The sequence below is a fragment of the Festucalex cinctus genome, chromosome 19 (assembly GCF_051991245.1).
Source record: "Festucalex cinctus isolate MCC-2025b chromosome 19, RoL_Fcin_1.0, whole genome shotgun sequence".
Classification (NCBI taxonomy): domain Eukaryota; kingdom Metazoa; phylum Chordata; class Actinopteri; order Syngnathiformes; family Syngnathidae; genus Festucalex; species Festucalex cinctus.
In genome coordinates this window covers 3,028,611-3,045,918 of record NC_135429.1, presented here as the reverse complement: position 1 = coordinate 3,045,918, position 17,308 = coordinate 3,028,611, and the positions used below count along the sequence as shown (strand labels likewise).

Below are 17,308 nucleotides of genomic sequence, written 5' to 3'. Positions count from 1 at the left end.
CCAAATTGAGCCTAAAATGGCCGACTTGCTGTGCGTGTTTAGGCGTATTCACAAACAAACCCGTTGTATCGAGTGTTTCGAATTCTCGTTTCGAATTCTCATTTCTGTCCACAGGCTTGCATCTTCAACACAACGGCCAGATTGACTACAAAACGGCAATTTGTGTGTTTTTATTAAATATATCAATTATTAAACAGACTCAATTAAGTTTCAGGTGGTGGTGATTTTTATTTCTGTCTCCAGGCTCCAAAATGGCTGACTTGCCGTTGTTTGAGGCGTGGCTTCAGGAGACTTTTCAGGTCTCCTCCTGGCAAACATTTGAGCTAAGCTAAACTATCTTGTAAGGCTGTTTAAAAGTTCAAATGCTTGCTTTGACACATTTATTTCCACGTGATTGAGAACAGACATTCTTGTTATCTTACATGCCTGAACCTCTTGTATCACTCCAGGCAGAATGAGCTCGGCACAAAAAAAATCTGGATATCGACAAGAGCTTCAATGAGAGCTGTGGAACAAGAGTGGTAAGAAGTCGGCATTTTTTTTTTTCTCCCCCTCTTCTGAAGTTTCACCAAAGCGGCTCAAAAGGTGACAACAGCTTCACCAATCGACAAAAACTTTGTTGGACGTATATCATCAGGTCCAGAAAGTAAAAACCCTGCCACAGTTTGGCTTTAGTAACAGGAGGTTCTACTTGACCGATTGCTCAGGAACTTGTTTACCTGCTGGTTGATTAGATGCACCTGTGGCTAAAACAAAAATGGGCGTTTTAAATGCATGGTTCTACCTCACTTGATAGCGTCTCCAGCCTATTTACGGACTATACTTTTTGAATGTGACTGAGCTTCTACATTAAGTCATGCGGTGAGTTAGTATCACACATGGCGCATTATTATAATCTATTACTGTGCCACTAAAAACCCTTTCTCAGCTTTGTTTTTGTGTTTTATTGTTTGAGGTATCACAAACAAAAAAAACGAAAATCTGCAGTGAACATGTTAAAGACTAACACGCTTTATAGTCGTCACCCAAAATCACCATGGCAACACTCTGACTTGGCTTCACGATGACGTGTTTGTAAACAAAGCCACTAGATGGGGCTCTCTCTTTAGACTTTTTTTTTTTGCTCAAATTTTTCTGACTCGTACTTTGGAACCATCAACTGAACGGAAGTGAAATCAACACACTGGCAGGGACAACTTGAGCAACACAAACAACAGAGAAACAAAAGCGCTGTCAACCTGTGAAAGAACCCTTCAAGGTCTTCTTTGGCACTGGACGCCCGAGGAATGAGGTCAGCGTTGCATGGGAAGGGGGGAGGAAGAGGAGGAGGGAAAAAAAAAGAAAAAAAAAAAAGACATTGGCGTGAGACCAAAGAGTGCAGGTGTCCGCCTAACAACAACAGGCCACGCCAGAGGAACTCGCTCCGGCCTGAGCAGGACCTCGAAGCTCCGGGAGACGCAAAGCAGGACGAGAATGGCAAACAAACCGCGCACGCGCATTAAGGCTGTTTCATATGTGCGCGTGTTCAACTGTTTATTCATGGCGAGACAAATGTGTTTTATATTACCTCTTGAAATTTTTAATATTAAAAACATGCCGACAAAAAAAAGTTGCAATTCTTAACTTTAAATAAAAAGATCAGATGGGCCTTTTTAAGAAGTATGTTTTTTTTTTTTTTAACCTGTTTTACATTTTCGAAAAAGAAGCTATTTGTATATTTTGTTTTGATTGGATTTGTTTATTTAAAATTTTCAGCAGAAAAGTCTATAAAGTACAATTTCCCCAAAAAAGTCTTCCCTTATTTTTGAGAAGAAAAAGTCTTTTTCTAGAAATTTGTACTGCTGACAGACTATTTTAAAGTATACTTGACTCATAGAGCCATTTTCAGCAGTAAAAAGTGAATATTTTGTCTATAATTAATGTGGTAACTTCATTATTTTTCATGTATAATTAGTACCTTTTAAAAAGTAATTTTTCTACTTGCCGTCGACTGATGATGACATCACCTGTGCTGAGGAAGTAGGCAACGACCAATCATGGCTCAGTTTACTGACCAAACCCGGAAAACAGGTGAGCTATGATTGATCGTTACCGCCTCCCTCAGCACAGGTGATGTCATCATCAGTCGACAGCAAGTAGAAAAATTACTTTTTTAAAGGTATTAATTGTAAATGAAAAATAAAGAAGTTTCCAAATTCATTCTGGACAAAATATGAACTTTTCACTGCTGAAAATTGTTCAATGAGTCAAGTATCCCTTTAGCGAAAAGAAAATATCTTTTCTATAGATATGACTACATTCCCTTTGAATCCTTACAGATAAAGGTACAAAGGTAAGCCAGCTCATTAAAACAAACCTCCACAATAATCGATAACGATGATGCAATGCAAGTGTTGGAGTATATTGCGTAATAATCAGGTGTGCATAATAAATAATCAAACTTGCAGCAATATATTTATAAATAATGGTCACCTATTTTTCCGTAAAGTAAAAGTCACAAAATAATTTTCTTCCACTAGATGGCAGAAGGTCCATAATTAACCTGTGTATACACTTTTTTTTTTTTTTTTTTTTTTTTTTTTGGTGCCAATTTTGTGAAGTAGTGTGCCTGAGATTTTTTTGTTCGAATGTAAAATATGTAACCTTGCCTGCAAGACGAGTTCTCGTTGTGCAGAACTCCTTTGAGTGACTCACATTATCAATCTGGCCAAGTTATAAAATATATATAAAAAGTTTGGGAAACACATACCTAAACACCTGTCAGTTATTATACTTATTCATGGTATTTGCAACATTTTGAACGCTAAAAATGAGACAAATGTTTGAATGTGAGTGCTGCCTTCATGTGGTATCGTAACTAATTATGGTAAATCTAACATGTCGAGGAGAAAATTGCACGTGAACGCCCACTCATGTCGTATTTTGTACTGAAGAACTGTGAATTGATTTTGATACCCGAGTTTTCGAGTTAAGAGCACTTTTCAAGTTGCAACATGGCGGAGAGCGCACACGGATTTTGTAAATGTCAAGAAATATTAACACTTATAAGGGCGTTAACGTCCGCTAGCACAGCAGGCTGTTTTAGAATCTACACAATTACGTAGCACACAATTTTGCTATAACAACAAAATCACATGAACAGAACTCGGTCGTAATTAAGAGTTTCCTGAGTGGTAACGTCCATCTTTCCCATAGCAGGTGAAAGCAGCATTACACGAACTCCGGAAATTACGTCACAAAGTACTGTACTTTTATTTTATTTCGAAAAACACAGGGCTCCAGGTGGAGGAGTGGAGCCGTCACTTGCCTTCGGTGCGGGTTGGCGTGGGTTCGCTCCTCCGCCTGGGAGACCCATGTGTCTTACATGAAGTTTTTTATTTTATTTTATTTTTTTAAGTCATTTATTTTGACAGTCTGCAGCGGAACTGTTTGGATGGCGTTTTCTATTCTGACGCCGGCTATCACAGCGAGCGAGTAAGTAACGTGAAGCAAGCAAGCCAGCTGGTAGGATGTAGACGACGTGTTGCTGACATCTGCACGCCAGCGGTTTCTTTCTCCGGGAGGGACGGCAAACAACAACCGCGACGGCCTCGAAAGGACGCCCGGACTCATGTGACTGACTGCTGGTGGCCGAGGTAAGGCGACATCGACACGTTTGTCTTCCCGACAAAAAAAAAAAAAAAAAAAAATCCTTCGTTTCCTCCCTCCTCGAGCAGAGCTGGTCAAAGTACTCAACAACTGTCTGCTTCGAAGCAGAAAGTTTACAAATAAAAAGTACAAGTATGATTCGAGTTGTTTACTTGAGTAAAAGCTAAAAAATAAAGTATACAGACTCTGAAATGTACTCAAGTACAAAAAAAAGTTAAATCATTTAAAAATCTGTCAAATAAAATCACGTACAGTATATATTTAAGAAAAAAACCCACAAAATAGTTTACAGTACTGTGCTTATTTCACTAATTTGAATGTTAAACACACATTATTTTTTTTAAATTAGAATCAACAAACTGTTATTCTTTGCGTGCACATAAAAAAAATCTCCTAAATTAGGCTATGGATTGGGAATATCTTGCTTCTCCGAATCTGTTCACACCTTTAGTCATAATTGCTGAAAACATGCAAAGACTAAAGGATGAAGTTGTACTGAATAACGGTGATAGAATGTCAAACAGTGTCGGTTTTTATTTGTATTTATTTATTTATTTTTGGCGTGCACAGTGACGCATTTCTGTGTTCAAGTATGTTGCACCTTTGTTGGCATCAGTGGTTATCTAGCGTAAGTTATTTTAAATTAATATGTTCAATTTTGTTGGCTCTCGCTGGCTTGTGGTGGCTCGTGGCTTTTTATTTTTATTTTTTATTTTTGAAGTACCAAGTCTGCTGAGTTTGTCTATCAAAATATCACCCATGGTTATTTAATTAATTAATTTATTATTTTTTTGGAATCATTTCGTAGAGTTTGTAAAAAAAAGGAACTTGCCTATTTTGAGAAAGTAAGGAGTAGAAAGTACAAATATGTTTTTAAAGGTCAAGATTAAAATCGACTCAAGTACACTAGCTCAGTTCTGCCCTCCGACATGGAACAAGTGATTTGATTTGAGTCGTTTGGATGAAGACTTATGTACATTTGTTTTATTTACACTGATGTTTTAATTATGTATGTTCAAGCTCGGTGTTAGAGTTCTATAAATAGATTTCAAATCCAACTTTTAATACCTCCATTTGTTTTGTGGGGGCGCGAGTGTGACTTTTGCGCATGTTTGCTCTGCTGTGTAGCAACCTGATGGGCCGCGCCGAAGACCCAATGAGGAAATGAGACGTGTCCTTTTATTTGAAGGCGTCGCATGGAGTCGCACGCTAAAGTTGCAGCCGATGAATTGTTACATAAAAAAAAAAAAAAAAAACAGCCAGGTAGTATCTATGGAAACGACACAAACGAACAGTGAAGAAGAACGACGACAGGTGGAGTGATTTAGGTACTGAGTACGTTTAAGAAACGCACACAAGCAAACATGGTGAAGCAGCATTTAGCTGTTATGCTGCACACCAATGGAATAAACTGCCAGCAGAAGTAAAGTCAGCCCCGTGCGTATTTTTATTTTTATAAATTTTTGTATGATGAATTTTATGAAGCTTTCAGTATTCCCATGCAGTTTGTCTAGTTTGAGTAAGCTACGAGCAGCGCTTGTGGTATCTGCTCAACATCAGAGAGCTTGTGTGTAAAAAGAAAAAAAGAAAAAGAAAAAAAATGTTTCTTGAAACATTTTTTTTGGAACGCTCACCACTAATTGAAAGTGGGAGAGCGAGGGAAAGGATTTCAAATGCACATCAAGTTCTCTCACTGGGGCTGGGAGCGATTGGGTGTTGGGAGGTGTGATGGACGGCGAACTAATCAAAGGGCCTTTTTGTCCTCTGGCGTCCCCGTTTTGTAACCTCGAGACGCTCGCTGGCGGCCGTCCAACGTGGCCTTCTTCCTGTGGAAACCAGAGTTTCCTCCCAATAATCTGCCAAGCACCCGATTACAGTGGAGGTCTCACTATATCACCAAGCCAGTGCTTCTCAAATAGTGGGGCGGGCCCCCCCAGGGGGGCGCGAGGCTTCGTCAAGGGGGGCGTGTTTGACCTTGGGGAACATGCTTTTATATTTTTATTTTATTTTTTAGTCTCTTATAATAAAGTGCAATTGCACCTCCTCAACATTAGGGGGCAGTGGTGCTCTCATTTGCAGAGTGTGTGCAGGGAGCATTCGCTCGGTGGTGCAGGGGTTTTGTTTGCACTGAGCATGCGCGCTTTGCACACAGCACAGAGTCTGAGTCTGAAGTGTAGCAGACCCTCAAGTGACACCATGAAAAAATATTTCACAGGGATGAGAAGACAGGCGGAGAGTGACGGAATAAAATTATTCACAAACCTGTTGAAAACACTGGGGAAAAGAGCTTGTTGCAACATGGCCCTGGTTGATCTATTATACTCTGCTGCCACCTGCTGGCCGTTTTTGTAATAACTACCATTGCTTTAACCGTTCTGTGCAGTATAGAGGCTGCATCAAAGCCTTCCTTATGCGCTAGCATAAAAACAAAAACGTATAAATACGTCTTTGGGACACTTAAAACATTTAAAATAGAAGGTATTTCTAAGTTTTTGGGAGCAAATGAGTTAGCTGGTTGGGAGATATTTGCTCAGTATGGCAATCCCGCTTTTTCCTCACTCAACTTGGGATGTTTGTGGCAGGATTTGCTGTCCCTGCCATGAGGGGGCGCTGCTCACACAAACTGGGCGTGCTAGCCAAGGCCTTCTTCCTGCTCTGGCTGCTGTGGCTGGCGTATCTCCTCCTCGTCCTCTCGCCCTCCTCATCGTCGTCGTCGTCATCGTCCCCCGGCGACACGTTGGAGCCAGCGGAGCGTCGGAAAGCGGACGCGGGCGGGCCGGACGCGGCCGAGCCGCTGGCGGAGCCGCTCGACGCCAAGCCGCCGGCGGACGACAACGCCCCGGGCGAGTGGGGTCGGGCGGCCAACCTCAAGCTGAGTCCGGAGGAGAAGGCGGCGGCGCAGGACAGCGTGGAGCGCTACGCCATCAACATCTTCGTCAGCGACAAGATTTCCCTCCACAGACACATCAAGGACAACAGGATGCCCGAGTGAGTGCTCGTTAATGCGTTTCTTACCTGATTTATGAGTAATTTCATGTGATTTAATTAGCAATACCACTTTTTTTTTTTTTTTTTTTTTTTTGCCAGTCCCAGTATTAACTCTTGAAATTCTGAACACGGACAGAGATGGTTCACCGATGTGTTAATTGCCAATATACCACAATATAGCGCCAACTAGTGGCGAGGAGGACTCCGCGAGTACCTGATACATTAAAATAAGGCCGATATCAGCCCAAGATTTATTTCAATGCATTTTGTACTTCAATTTTATTAACTTTTTTTTATGTTTAAGTGTTTACTTTTTAAGACTATTTTGTTTTTGTTTTGTTTTTTTATGATTACCTGGTCTAATTTTGTCATGAAATTATGTATTTTTAATATAATAAAAATAGTTTTTAAGTCAAAGCAAAAATCATAATGACTTTAAACATTGAAATTTGAGTTTTGTTTTGTTTTGTTATATGTAAAATTAAATTATAAATAATAATAATTACATTTATTTTAGTGAATTGAGTTTTGGCCATGAAAATGCTGAATCAGATTTGTAGTGCTGTCACTACTCACTACTGAATATTTTTTGAATTGTTTAATCTATCCATTATTAAATCGATTATTCGACTAATCACTTATTTTAATTTTGCATTAGTTATTAAAAAAACATTTTCCCCCTGATTACTGTTTATTAGCCAGGGATTGGTGTTTATTTCATACATAATATTCAGATAGTGATAAAAAAAAAAAAAAAAAAGATTTGTAATTTTACTTAAACTATAATAAATATTTGTAATTTCACTTCAACTATAATAAAGAATCTATTTTATTTGAAGTTGCGTTCAACAGCAGATGTATCCATCTTTTATTAGTTTACTACTCCATGGCAGAACAAGAACACTATTGTATCCTATTTTAATCGTGTCCGATCCGAGCCAATATTTGAGTAGTCATAACGTAAACACGTGGAGTCAATTTCATCCTTGTCCGTCGTCTGCAAGTTGAACCTGATTTTCAGGTATTGTCGTGCTTTCCAAATAAAGAACCGCGTTTGATAACAAAGGTATCTGAGCTCCTTTTGTGTTCTATCGTGTTTTTCTTCGCCCCCCCGCTCCTTCCTGTAAGTCCACTTATTTGTCAACTCAGCATCTTTTGCGAGCACTGCTGGCGGTCTGTCGCTCCGTACCGCCTCCTTTATGACTTCGCCTAATGGCCGCCCGTCTGGATGCAACGTCAGATGGGAAAACAAAACCGATCCGTGTTGTCATACGTCAGGTGCCGCAGTAGGCAGTTTGACTACCGCCGTTTGCCCACCACCTCCGTCGTCATCGCCTTCTACAACGAGGCCTGGTCCACGCTGATCAGGACCGTCCACAGCGTCCTGGAGAGCACGCCCAAAATCCTGCTCAAGGAGGTGATTCTGGTCGACGACTACAGCGACAGAGGTGGGAACGTCAAGGAGGGAAGTCGGCGTTGAAGTGTTGGGAAAAAGTCAAATATAAGCCAGACACACCACGGCTGCTCCAATTGACTTGTTTTCTGCTTCAAAAAGTCGCAATAAGGTTTCTAATATACAGGTTGATACTTGTCGTCATTTGAATCTGTCAACAACAACAAAAATCAACATTGCCTGCTCCAGTGCCACGGAAGAGGCGGGACTGTTTTTGCACATCAGCTTTGGTTCCGGTTCGGTTTGCGACACGTGTGGGCCGCGTCGCAATACTTGTGCTTCCGACTTTGTGCCCCTCGGTTGCGCGTTCGCAACCCGGACCGGAATCAAAGCTCATGTACAAAAATCACATAAGTCGGAAGTCCCGCCTCTTCCGTGGCATATACCCCATTTACTCGTGTTACGGTATCTGTAAAATCAAGCTTTTTGCTCTTGTTAGCTCAAAATGCTAACACGGAGTCCTAAAGTGTAGCGGTCATTGACAAAAACATTTCACTTACTCATAAAATCAACTCCAGTGTGAGCAATGTACTTATTTTATTTGTAAATTGAAAAAACATCATATAAAACAATGTTATTAGCTAAAAATGCTAACGTTGTGGTTCTAAAATAAGGCCTAGCTAAATAGTATTCTGTGGCTAAACAAAGCTAACGAGACCTAGCATCTTATGTTTCATTTTTAAGATCATTGTTATCGATCCCTTTCATCATTTAAATGTTATTTTTAAGGACAATCACATTAGGTTAGCGTTTTGTTTGTGAATTCACTGAGCTGCTGTTTCAATCCCTTTGAAACATCATCATAAAATGTTATTAGCTAAAAATGCTAACGTTGTGGTTCTAAAATAAGGCCTAGCTAAATAGCATTCTGTGGCTAAACTAAGCTACCGAGACTTAGTATCTTATTTGTTCTTTTTAAAATCATTGTCATCCATCCGTGTCATCGTTTCATTTTTCATTTCCTTTCATCTTTAAGGATAAACACATTCGGTTGGCGTTTTGTATGTGAATTCACTGAGCTGCTGTTTCACTCCCTTTTGAATTTTGAACAAAAACAAAGTGCAGCTTTTGGCTCTTTATTTATTCATTTGTTTATTTATTAATTTTTTTAGACTACCTAAAAGCGCGTCTGGCCGACTACCTGAGCAAGCTGCAGCGTGTTCGTCTGATCCGCACCAGCAAGCGCGAGGGCCTGGTCCGAGCCCGTCTGATCGGAGCCAGGTACTCCAGCGGCGACGTGCTCACCTTCCTGGACTGCCACTGCGAGTGTGTCCCCGGCTGGATCGAACCCCTACTGGAGAGGTGCGTCCACACGTCCAATTGGTGGTACCCGTTGGTGCACCAAGCAGTAGATAATAAATAGTTTTCAGCGATTCTATTTTATATATATATATATATATATATATACACTAGTAATTTATGGTAGGTGACTACTGCTGACTACTGACTGAGATTTGGTAGATGTGTTTGTATTTGTTTTTTTAACTACAAGTTACTCAGTAATTACTAGTAATACTACTACTGTTTCTATTACAACTACTATGACTAGTAATTAATAGTTAATTGCTTTGTAATTTTCACAAAATGTATCTTTTTAAATCCTTCATTAGCATTCAGCTATTAGCATTCGGCTTTCAGCATTTCCACGCAATTTCTTCAGAAATTGCACTTAGTGTAGTTACATTTATTTTTGGTGTTTTAGTTGCATACATTTTTGAATGTATAATTTTATTGACTTCTTTTTCTTTCTGATCTGATGACTTTTGACTTAAATTTTTCCAACTTATTAATACTAATAATTAATAACTTTTTAATATTTATTTTATTCTACAACTTTCATTTACGTTTTTTGTAAAATTGTAATATAGATATAATTTGTTCAACAAATATATTATTTTATTTTATTATATTTATTTTTGGTGTTTTATTTGCACACTTTTGTATGTGTATATATATATATATATTTTTTTTTTTACTTCTTTTTCTTTTACCTGCCGAGATTCCAAACTAATCTGATGACTTTTGACTTCAATTTTTGCAACTTATTAATACTAATAATTAATAATAACTTTTTAATATTTATTTTATTCTACAACTTTCATTTACATTTTTTGTAAAATTGTAATATAGATATAATTTGTTCAACAAATATATTATTTTATTTTATTATATTTATTTTTGGTGTTTTATTTGCACACTTTTGTATGTATATATATATATATATATATTTTTTTTACTTCTTTTTCTTTTACCTGCCGAGATTCCAAACTAATCTGATGACTTTTGACTTCAATTTTTGCAACTTATTAATACTAATAATTAATAATAACTTTTTAATATTTATTTTATTCTACAACTTTCATTTACATTTTTTGTAAAATTGTAATGTAGATATAATTTGTTCAACAAATATATTATTTTATTTTATTATATTTATTTTTGGTGTTTTATTTGCACACTTTTGTATGTATATATATATATATTTTTTTTTACTTCTTTTTCTTTTACCTGCCGAGATTCCAAACTAATCTGATGACTTTTGACTTCAATTTTTGCAACTTATTTTTAATATTTATTTATTTTATTCTACAACTTTCATTTACATGTTTATAAAATTGTAATATTGGCATACTTTTGTCCCTCCCTCATCATTTTTTGTTTTCCCCCAGGATCGCTCAGAACTCCAGCACCATCGTGTGCCCCGTCATCGACACCATCGACTGGAACACCTTTGAGTTTTACATGCAGCCGGAGGAGCCCATGATCGGGGGCTTCGACTGGAGGCTGACCTTCCAGTGGCACGCCGTGCCCCAGCAAGAACGCCAGCGCCGCAAGTCGCGCATCCAACCGCTCAGGTGACTCATCGATCGCCGTCGCGGGACAATTTCTTGTTGAGGACGCGTCGTCGGATTTGAACGAAAATCAAAATGTGAGCTGCTCTTGTCCGTTTTAGGTCCCCAACTATGGCGGGCGGCTTGTTTGCAGTCAGCAAGGCCTATTTTCAGCACCTGGGCACGTACGACACGGGCATGGAAGTGTGGGGCGGAGAGAACCTGGAGCTCTCCTTTCGGGTCAGCGCCGCCTCCGCAAAGCAACCCGGCGCTCGCAACCGCTCGCCACGTTGATCGAGACCGCGCTCCGTCCCGCAGGTGTGGCAGTGCGGCGGCAGCCTGGAGATCCACCCGTGCTCCCACGTGGGCCACGTCTTCCCCAAGAAGGCCCCGTACGCCCGGCCCAACTTTCTGCAGAACACGGTGCGGGCGGCCGAGGTGTGGATGGACGACTACAAGCAGCACTTCTACAAACGCAACCCGCCGGCCAAAAAGGTGCGCCCGGCGCCAGCGTCGGTGCACGCGGGAAGCTTTCAAAACGGACTCCTGAAAGAAAATTGTGCAGTAAAATCAATATTTAAGTCTAAAAATGAATTTGAAAAAACTGAAAGTCTTGTCAAGACTTGTACGATCACGTTGGCATCTCGGGAGGTAAAAGAAAATGTCATTTTTGGTGTTTTAGTTGCACCTATTTTTGTAAGTATAATTTTATTAACTTCTTTTCTTTTACCTGCTTAGATTCCAAACTGATCTGATGACTTTTGACTTCAAATTTTCCAACTTATGTTTAATATTTATTTATTTCATTCTACAACTTTCATTTACATTTTTGTAAAATTGTAATATATATATATATATATATATATATAATTTGTTCAACAAATATTATTTTATTTTATTACATTTATTTTTGGTGTTTTAGTTGCACACCTTTTTGTAAGTATAATTTTATTTCCTTCTTTTTCTTTTACCTGCTTAGATTCCAAACTGATCTGATGACTTTTGACTTCAAATTTTCCAACTTATGTTTAATATTTATTTATTTCATTCTACAACTTTCATTTACATTTTTGTAAAATTGTAATATATATATATATATATATATATATAATTTGTTCAACAAATATTATTTTATTTTATTACATTTATTTTTGGTGTTTTAGTTGCACACCTTTTTGTAAGTATAATTTTATTTCCTTCTTTTTCTTTTACCTGCTTAGATTCCAAACTGATCTGATGACTTTTGACTTCAATTTTTCCAATGTATTTTTAATATTTATTTATTTTAATTCACACACATTTGGCATCTAAGGAGGTAAAATAATTTTTTGGGGGCAAAAAAAATATATAAATAAAGGTTTTAGAATCAAATAAATATTAGAAATAAGTCTGAAAAATTGAAGTTAAAAGTCATCAGATCAGATTGGAATCTAAAGAGGTAAAACAATTGTTTTAATTAAAAAAGAAAATGTGTGCAAAAATCAGAACATATGAACAGTAAAAAAAATACATGTAAGAATTCAATATTTTTTAGAATAAATAAAAATTAAAGTCAAGTCAAAGGTCATCATCAAACAGGTAAAAGAACATTCTGAATAAAATAATAATTGAACGAATAAATACATTAAAGAAACGGAATAAAAAATAAAATAACTCGTCAGAGCAGCTTGGAATTTTAACAGGTAAAAGAAATGTTATATTTAAAAAAAAAAAAACATCAGCAAGAGACTGCCAATCATTCATTCACAAATTTCCCAGATTTGATTAGTCATAAATTAAAGTTGTGCTTTTTTTAGCGGCACCAATTTGAGTCGGTCTCGTCACGCTTCTGCTCTGAAGCGCAAAAAGTATTTGCGGCCGACCACTTCCTCATTCCTGCAGCGAGCGAGCACACAAAAGGGCGCAGTTCCGCAAATCAACCGAGATCGCATTCCAGGTGTGTGTGAAAAAAAACGTTTACAAGGTGAATTGCTGTCAGGTGGCACCGCCGCACCTTTGCAATCACGTCCACGCTCAATATTTACATTAGCTTGTACAGTAGAGAAAACGTACACGTCAACTTCATTGACGTTTTAATGTAGCACAAATTGTTATTATTATTTTTTTATGATGATGATTATTTTTTGACCCGTCAGGAGAAGTACGGCGACATTTCCGAGCGCTTGCAGCTGAGAGAGCGTCTGCAGTGCAGGTCTTTCCAGTGGTACCTGAGCAACATCTACCCGGACCTGCACGTACCCGAGGACAGGGAGGGCTGGCACGGAGCCGTGAGTGGCCCATTTGATTGTCTGCCAATTCATTTTTTTTTTTCGGCTGATGTGTAAGCAATTTTGATGTTATCCAATAAAAGGTGCGCAGTTTGGGAATGCAGTCAGAGTGTCTGGACTACAACGCCCCGGATCACAACCCCACCGACTCGTTCCTCTCGCTGTTCGGCTGTCACGGCCAGGGAGGCAACCAGGTGACGCGCTTTTTTTTTGTTTTTTTTTTAACCTCAGCCAAGGCCGCACCAGATGCTTGTGATTGTGATCAATTGTTTGGTCAGTTAGCTGGATTGAGGGTGGGAAATGACAAATAGAGGAAGCTTTTATGTTTCTTTCTATTTATTTCATTTAGATTATGAAAATGTATTTATTCATTTTACGGTTATTTTTCATTTGTCTCACGAAAATAGGTATTTTTTTATTGTAGGTAACAAAGTTAAACAAATGAGGAAAATAATTAAATGTATTTATTAGGGGTGTTAAAATAAATCGATATATCGATATATCGCGATACTACATCGCGCGATTCTCGAATCGATTCAATAATCGGCAGAATCGATTTTTTATTTTTATTTTTTTTTAGGATTCACACCTTGAGCATGGAAGAATGTTATATGAACGGAACATTAAGCCTTAATATTTTATTTCAATGCTGTTCAAACATGAAACAGATTACAACCTCTATAAGACTGAAATTTCAGATAAATAAATAATACATTTTCATATAAATCTTACACTCTACAAGCTTACTGATTAGTATTTTCTAAATTTGAATGAAAAAAAATCGCAACAATCGACTTATAAATTCGTATCGGGATTAATCGGTATCGAATCGAATCGTGACCTGTGAATCGTGATACGAATCGAATCGTCAGGTACGAGGCAATTCACACCCCTAGTATTTATTCATTTTAAGATTATTTTTCATTTGTTTCACGAAAATAAGTGTTTTTTTATTGTAACAAAGGGAAACAAATGAGGAAAATAATTAAATGTATTCATTTTACAATTATTTTTCATTTCTCTCTCGAAAATAAGTAGTTTTCTTTTTTATTGTAACGTGAAACAAATGAGGAAAATAATTAAATGTATTTATTCATTTTACGATTATTTTTCATCTGTCTCATAAAAATAAATAGTTTTTTTTGTAAGTAACAAAGTGAAACAAATGAGGAAAATAATTAAATGTATTTATTCATTTTAAAATTATTTTTCATTTGTCTCACGTGATGTCATCATCCGTCGACAGCAAGGAGAAAAATTACTTTTTAAAGGTCTTAATTGTACATGGAAAATAATGAAGTTATCAAATTCATTCTGGACAAAATATTGACTTTTCACTGCTGAAAATGGTTCAATGAGTCAAGTATCCCTTGAATAAACCACACAGCCTCGTCTTGTGAAAGACTTGTAGCTTAATGCTAATGCATAATACAAAACACCATAGGTGGGCTAAGGAAACTAGCACTAATATTGCTTTCAAACCTTGCAAAAACTAATATTGCACATAGTCTTTATCCTCTGCAAAAAAAAGACTAATAACGGCAGCTTATTGAGCAAAAACTGAATTCTTCGCCTCTTGTGTCTCAGTACTTTGAGTACACGTCCCGCAAGGAAATCCGCTTCAACTCGGTGACGGAGCTGTGCGCCGAGGTGACCGACGGCCAGCCGGCCATTAGCGTGAGGCACTGCCCCGCCGACCGGGACGTCACGCCGGCGACCATCATGTGGGAGTTCCGAGACGTAAGTGGCGCCCGCGTTCTTACTACTGTCATCTCTTTCTCACTTTTTTCTCTCATTGTGCCTTCTTTTTTTTTTGGTTTTGTTTCCCTCCCGCCAGGACAAAAGCATCTACCACCCTCAGTCGGACAAGTGCGTCACGGCCTACCGCACTAAGGAGGGCCGCGCCGACGTCCGGATGAGGCTCTGCGACCCGCTCGATCAAAACCAGCAGTGGAAGTTTGAGTGGTAGACGGAACCAGAACACTCTCGCTCTCTCTCGCTCTCTCTCTCTCTCTATCTGTCTATCTGTCTCTAATTTATAATCTCTAATCTCTCTCTCTCCATCTCATCTCTAATCTCTCTATCTCATCTCTAATATCACTCATCTCTGATCTCTCTCTCTCTCCATCTCATCTCTAATCTCTCTATCTCATCTCTCTCTCATCTCTGATCTCTCTATCTCATCTCTAATATCGCTCTCATCTCTGTTCTCTCTCTCTCTCTCCATCTCATCTCTAATCTCTCTATCTCATCTCTCTCTCATCTCTGATCCCTCTATCTCATCTCTAATATCGCTCTCATCTCTGTTCTCTCTCTCTCTCTCTCCATCTCATCTCTAATCTCTCTATCTCATCTCTCTCTCATCTCTGATCTCTCTCTCTCTCTCCATCTCATCTCTAATCTCTCCATCTCATCTCTAACCTCGCTAGCTCAGCCCTTTCTCATCTCTCCTCTCGATCTCTCTGTCAGCCATGTTGTAGCATGGAAGTGCCTCTAGAAAACTGGCAAAGCTCACAAAAGTGCCTGCCTGCGCCGCTACTCCAAGCCAGTGGGGGGGGCCATTTGAGACAAAACGTGGCAGAAAATGTTCTGTTCATGTGTAGTCAAACTCCGCATATAATTTACGGCTGTTATAAATGCATTGGGAGGAGAACAAAATTATCAGGGGAAAAAATGTTTAATTTAACTGCCCCGCCCCCTCCCCCAAAAAATGCTGGGAAAAAAAATAAAAAATACCGAGGTGATGGAGGTCAGCAGCTGCTTCCTGACACTACATGTGAGGAAGTGGAAACACTGGCGTCCTGGCTCACATGGTGACCAAATGACACTTTTTTTTTTTTTTTAACGCCAATAAGTGCAATTTTTTCGCAAGGAGAATCATCCAGACTGAATCTCTGTGCCTTTTTGATAGGATGTTTTCCTAACGCCTTTTGAGATTTCATGCATTTTAAATGTGACTAACACAACAAACACATGACTGTTGGATGACTTTAGTCGCTATTTGACTTTAAACTTGCCTCTGCTGGATGTTTTCCTGTCTGACTACTTGAAGTGGGCAAAAAAAAAAAATGGAGGTTTTGCTTTGTCTCTGGAATATTGTTAACGGGTTTGAAGGGTAAAGTTGATGTAAGCACTCCTGAAACTACTGATGCAATGCAGGGATTAATTACTTGATCTGAAGGGAAAGAATTAAAAACTTGGAATGATTGCATTTGTTATTTGTCTTGTCTATTTTGTACTTAACTCGCTTTGAAGGGAAGGGACTTGTAGTTCAGTCTGCGGGTAAGCTTTCCCAATGCGAGGACGCCCCCTGGTGGCAAAAAAGCGACACGTCACATTGACGAGACAGATTAGAGAGAGATATTTTTTGAATTTTGATTTAATAGCTTTATTACTGGGTTGGAATTCTGTATTCCTGGCCTGGTGATAATTTCTGACGTATATGGCAAATATTTAAATCATAATTTCATCAAATTATTATAAAATGCGACGTGATGATACGTTAACAACAATACGATACATAATTTCACAAACACGAAGCCGCTATTATAAAATTAATACAGTTGAAGCAGATTATTCTAACCCAGAAAAGCGTGAAAACATTTTTTTTTATATCAGCAGTACTATTAATGAACAAAATATAAATCAACTATAATGAGAAATGAATTTTGACAGCGATTTTATTTTGAAATACACACAGAATCTAAACATTAAAATGCATTAATATTCATATTATATTTAAAAATAAAAAATAGAGCTACTTATCAATTAAAAGCGGTTTGAATAGTTGCGAAATGTTGAAGCGGGACAAACGCTCATCAAGTGACGGAAATGAACAATTCTGCTTTTCCGGGCTGTGCTTCAAAATAATTTGAAAATAAATGACTTAAAAAATAAAATAAAATAAAAACCCCTAATGACTAAAATACAACATTTGTGAAATTAGAAGCGAACATTGTAAGATTTAAACAGTTGGTTATGGTCATTTAACACTATTCCTTGATTAAGGTGTGAAAACTATACAACTAATTTTACGATGAACACCTATGAATAAAATAACAGACAACTTCTATAATAGGGACGGACGTCGAGCGCCGAAGTCCGGCAGGTTTTGGAGGTCT

The 17,308-nt window shown here is 38.2% G+C and overlaps 1 protein-coding gene across 3 annotated transcripts; it reads left to right on the top strand.

The window, feature by feature from the left end:
* Nucleotides 1-450: 450 nt before the first annotated feature.
* On the top strand, nucleotides 451-16,398 carry poc1bl (POC1 centriolar protein homolog B (Chlamydomonas), like). Of its 3 annotated transcripts, XM_077506891.1 has the most exons (12): nucleotides 451-521; nucleotides 3,414-3,635; nucleotides 6,231-6,636; nucleotides 7,915-8,084; nucleotides 9,202-9,391; nucleotides 10,759-10,944; nucleotides 11,043-11,160; nucleotides 11,239-11,415; nucleotides 13,056-13,187; nucleotides 13,271-13,381; nucleotides 14,775-14,927; nucleotides 15,025-16,398. In XM_077506891.1, the coding sequence occupies exons 3-12, from the start codon at nucleotides 6,248-6,250 to the stop codon at nucleotides 15,154-15,156; spliced, it is 1,758 nt and encodes a 585-aa protein (XP_077363017.1). In that variant the 5' UTR covers nucleotides 451-521; nucleotides 3,414-3,635; nucleotides 6,231-6,247; the 3' UTR covers nucleotides 15,157-16,398. The 3 variants fall into 3 exon arrangements, 2 of the variants coding, with proteins under 2 accessions (XP_077363017.1, XP_077363016.1); XM_077506890.1 differs by lacking the exon at nucleotides 451-521 and having other exon boundaries at nucleotides 3,281-3,635; XR_013280153.1 differs by lacking the exons at nucleotides 451-521; nucleotides 14,775-14,927; nucleotides 15,025-16,398 and adding an exon at nucleotides 12,717-12,856 and having other exon boundaries at nucleotides 3,281-3,635.
* Nucleotides 16,399-17,308: the final 910 nt, after the last annotated feature.

Bases quoted from the DNA above. Each gene is read 5' to 3' on its own strand.
- poc1bl (XM_077506891.1), top strand. From the start codon at position 6,248: ATGAGGGGGCGCTGCTCACACAAACTGGGCGTGCTAGCCAAGGCCTTC. The intron at 13,188-13,270 runs GTGAGTGGCCCA...ATCCAATAAAAG, and splicing joins GGGAGGGCTGGCACGGAGCC to GTGCGCAGTTTGGGAATGCA. The intron at 14,928-15,024 runs GTAAGTGGCGCC...CCCTCCCGCCAG, and splicing joins TCATGTGGGAGTTCCGAGAC to GACAAAAGCATCTACCACCC.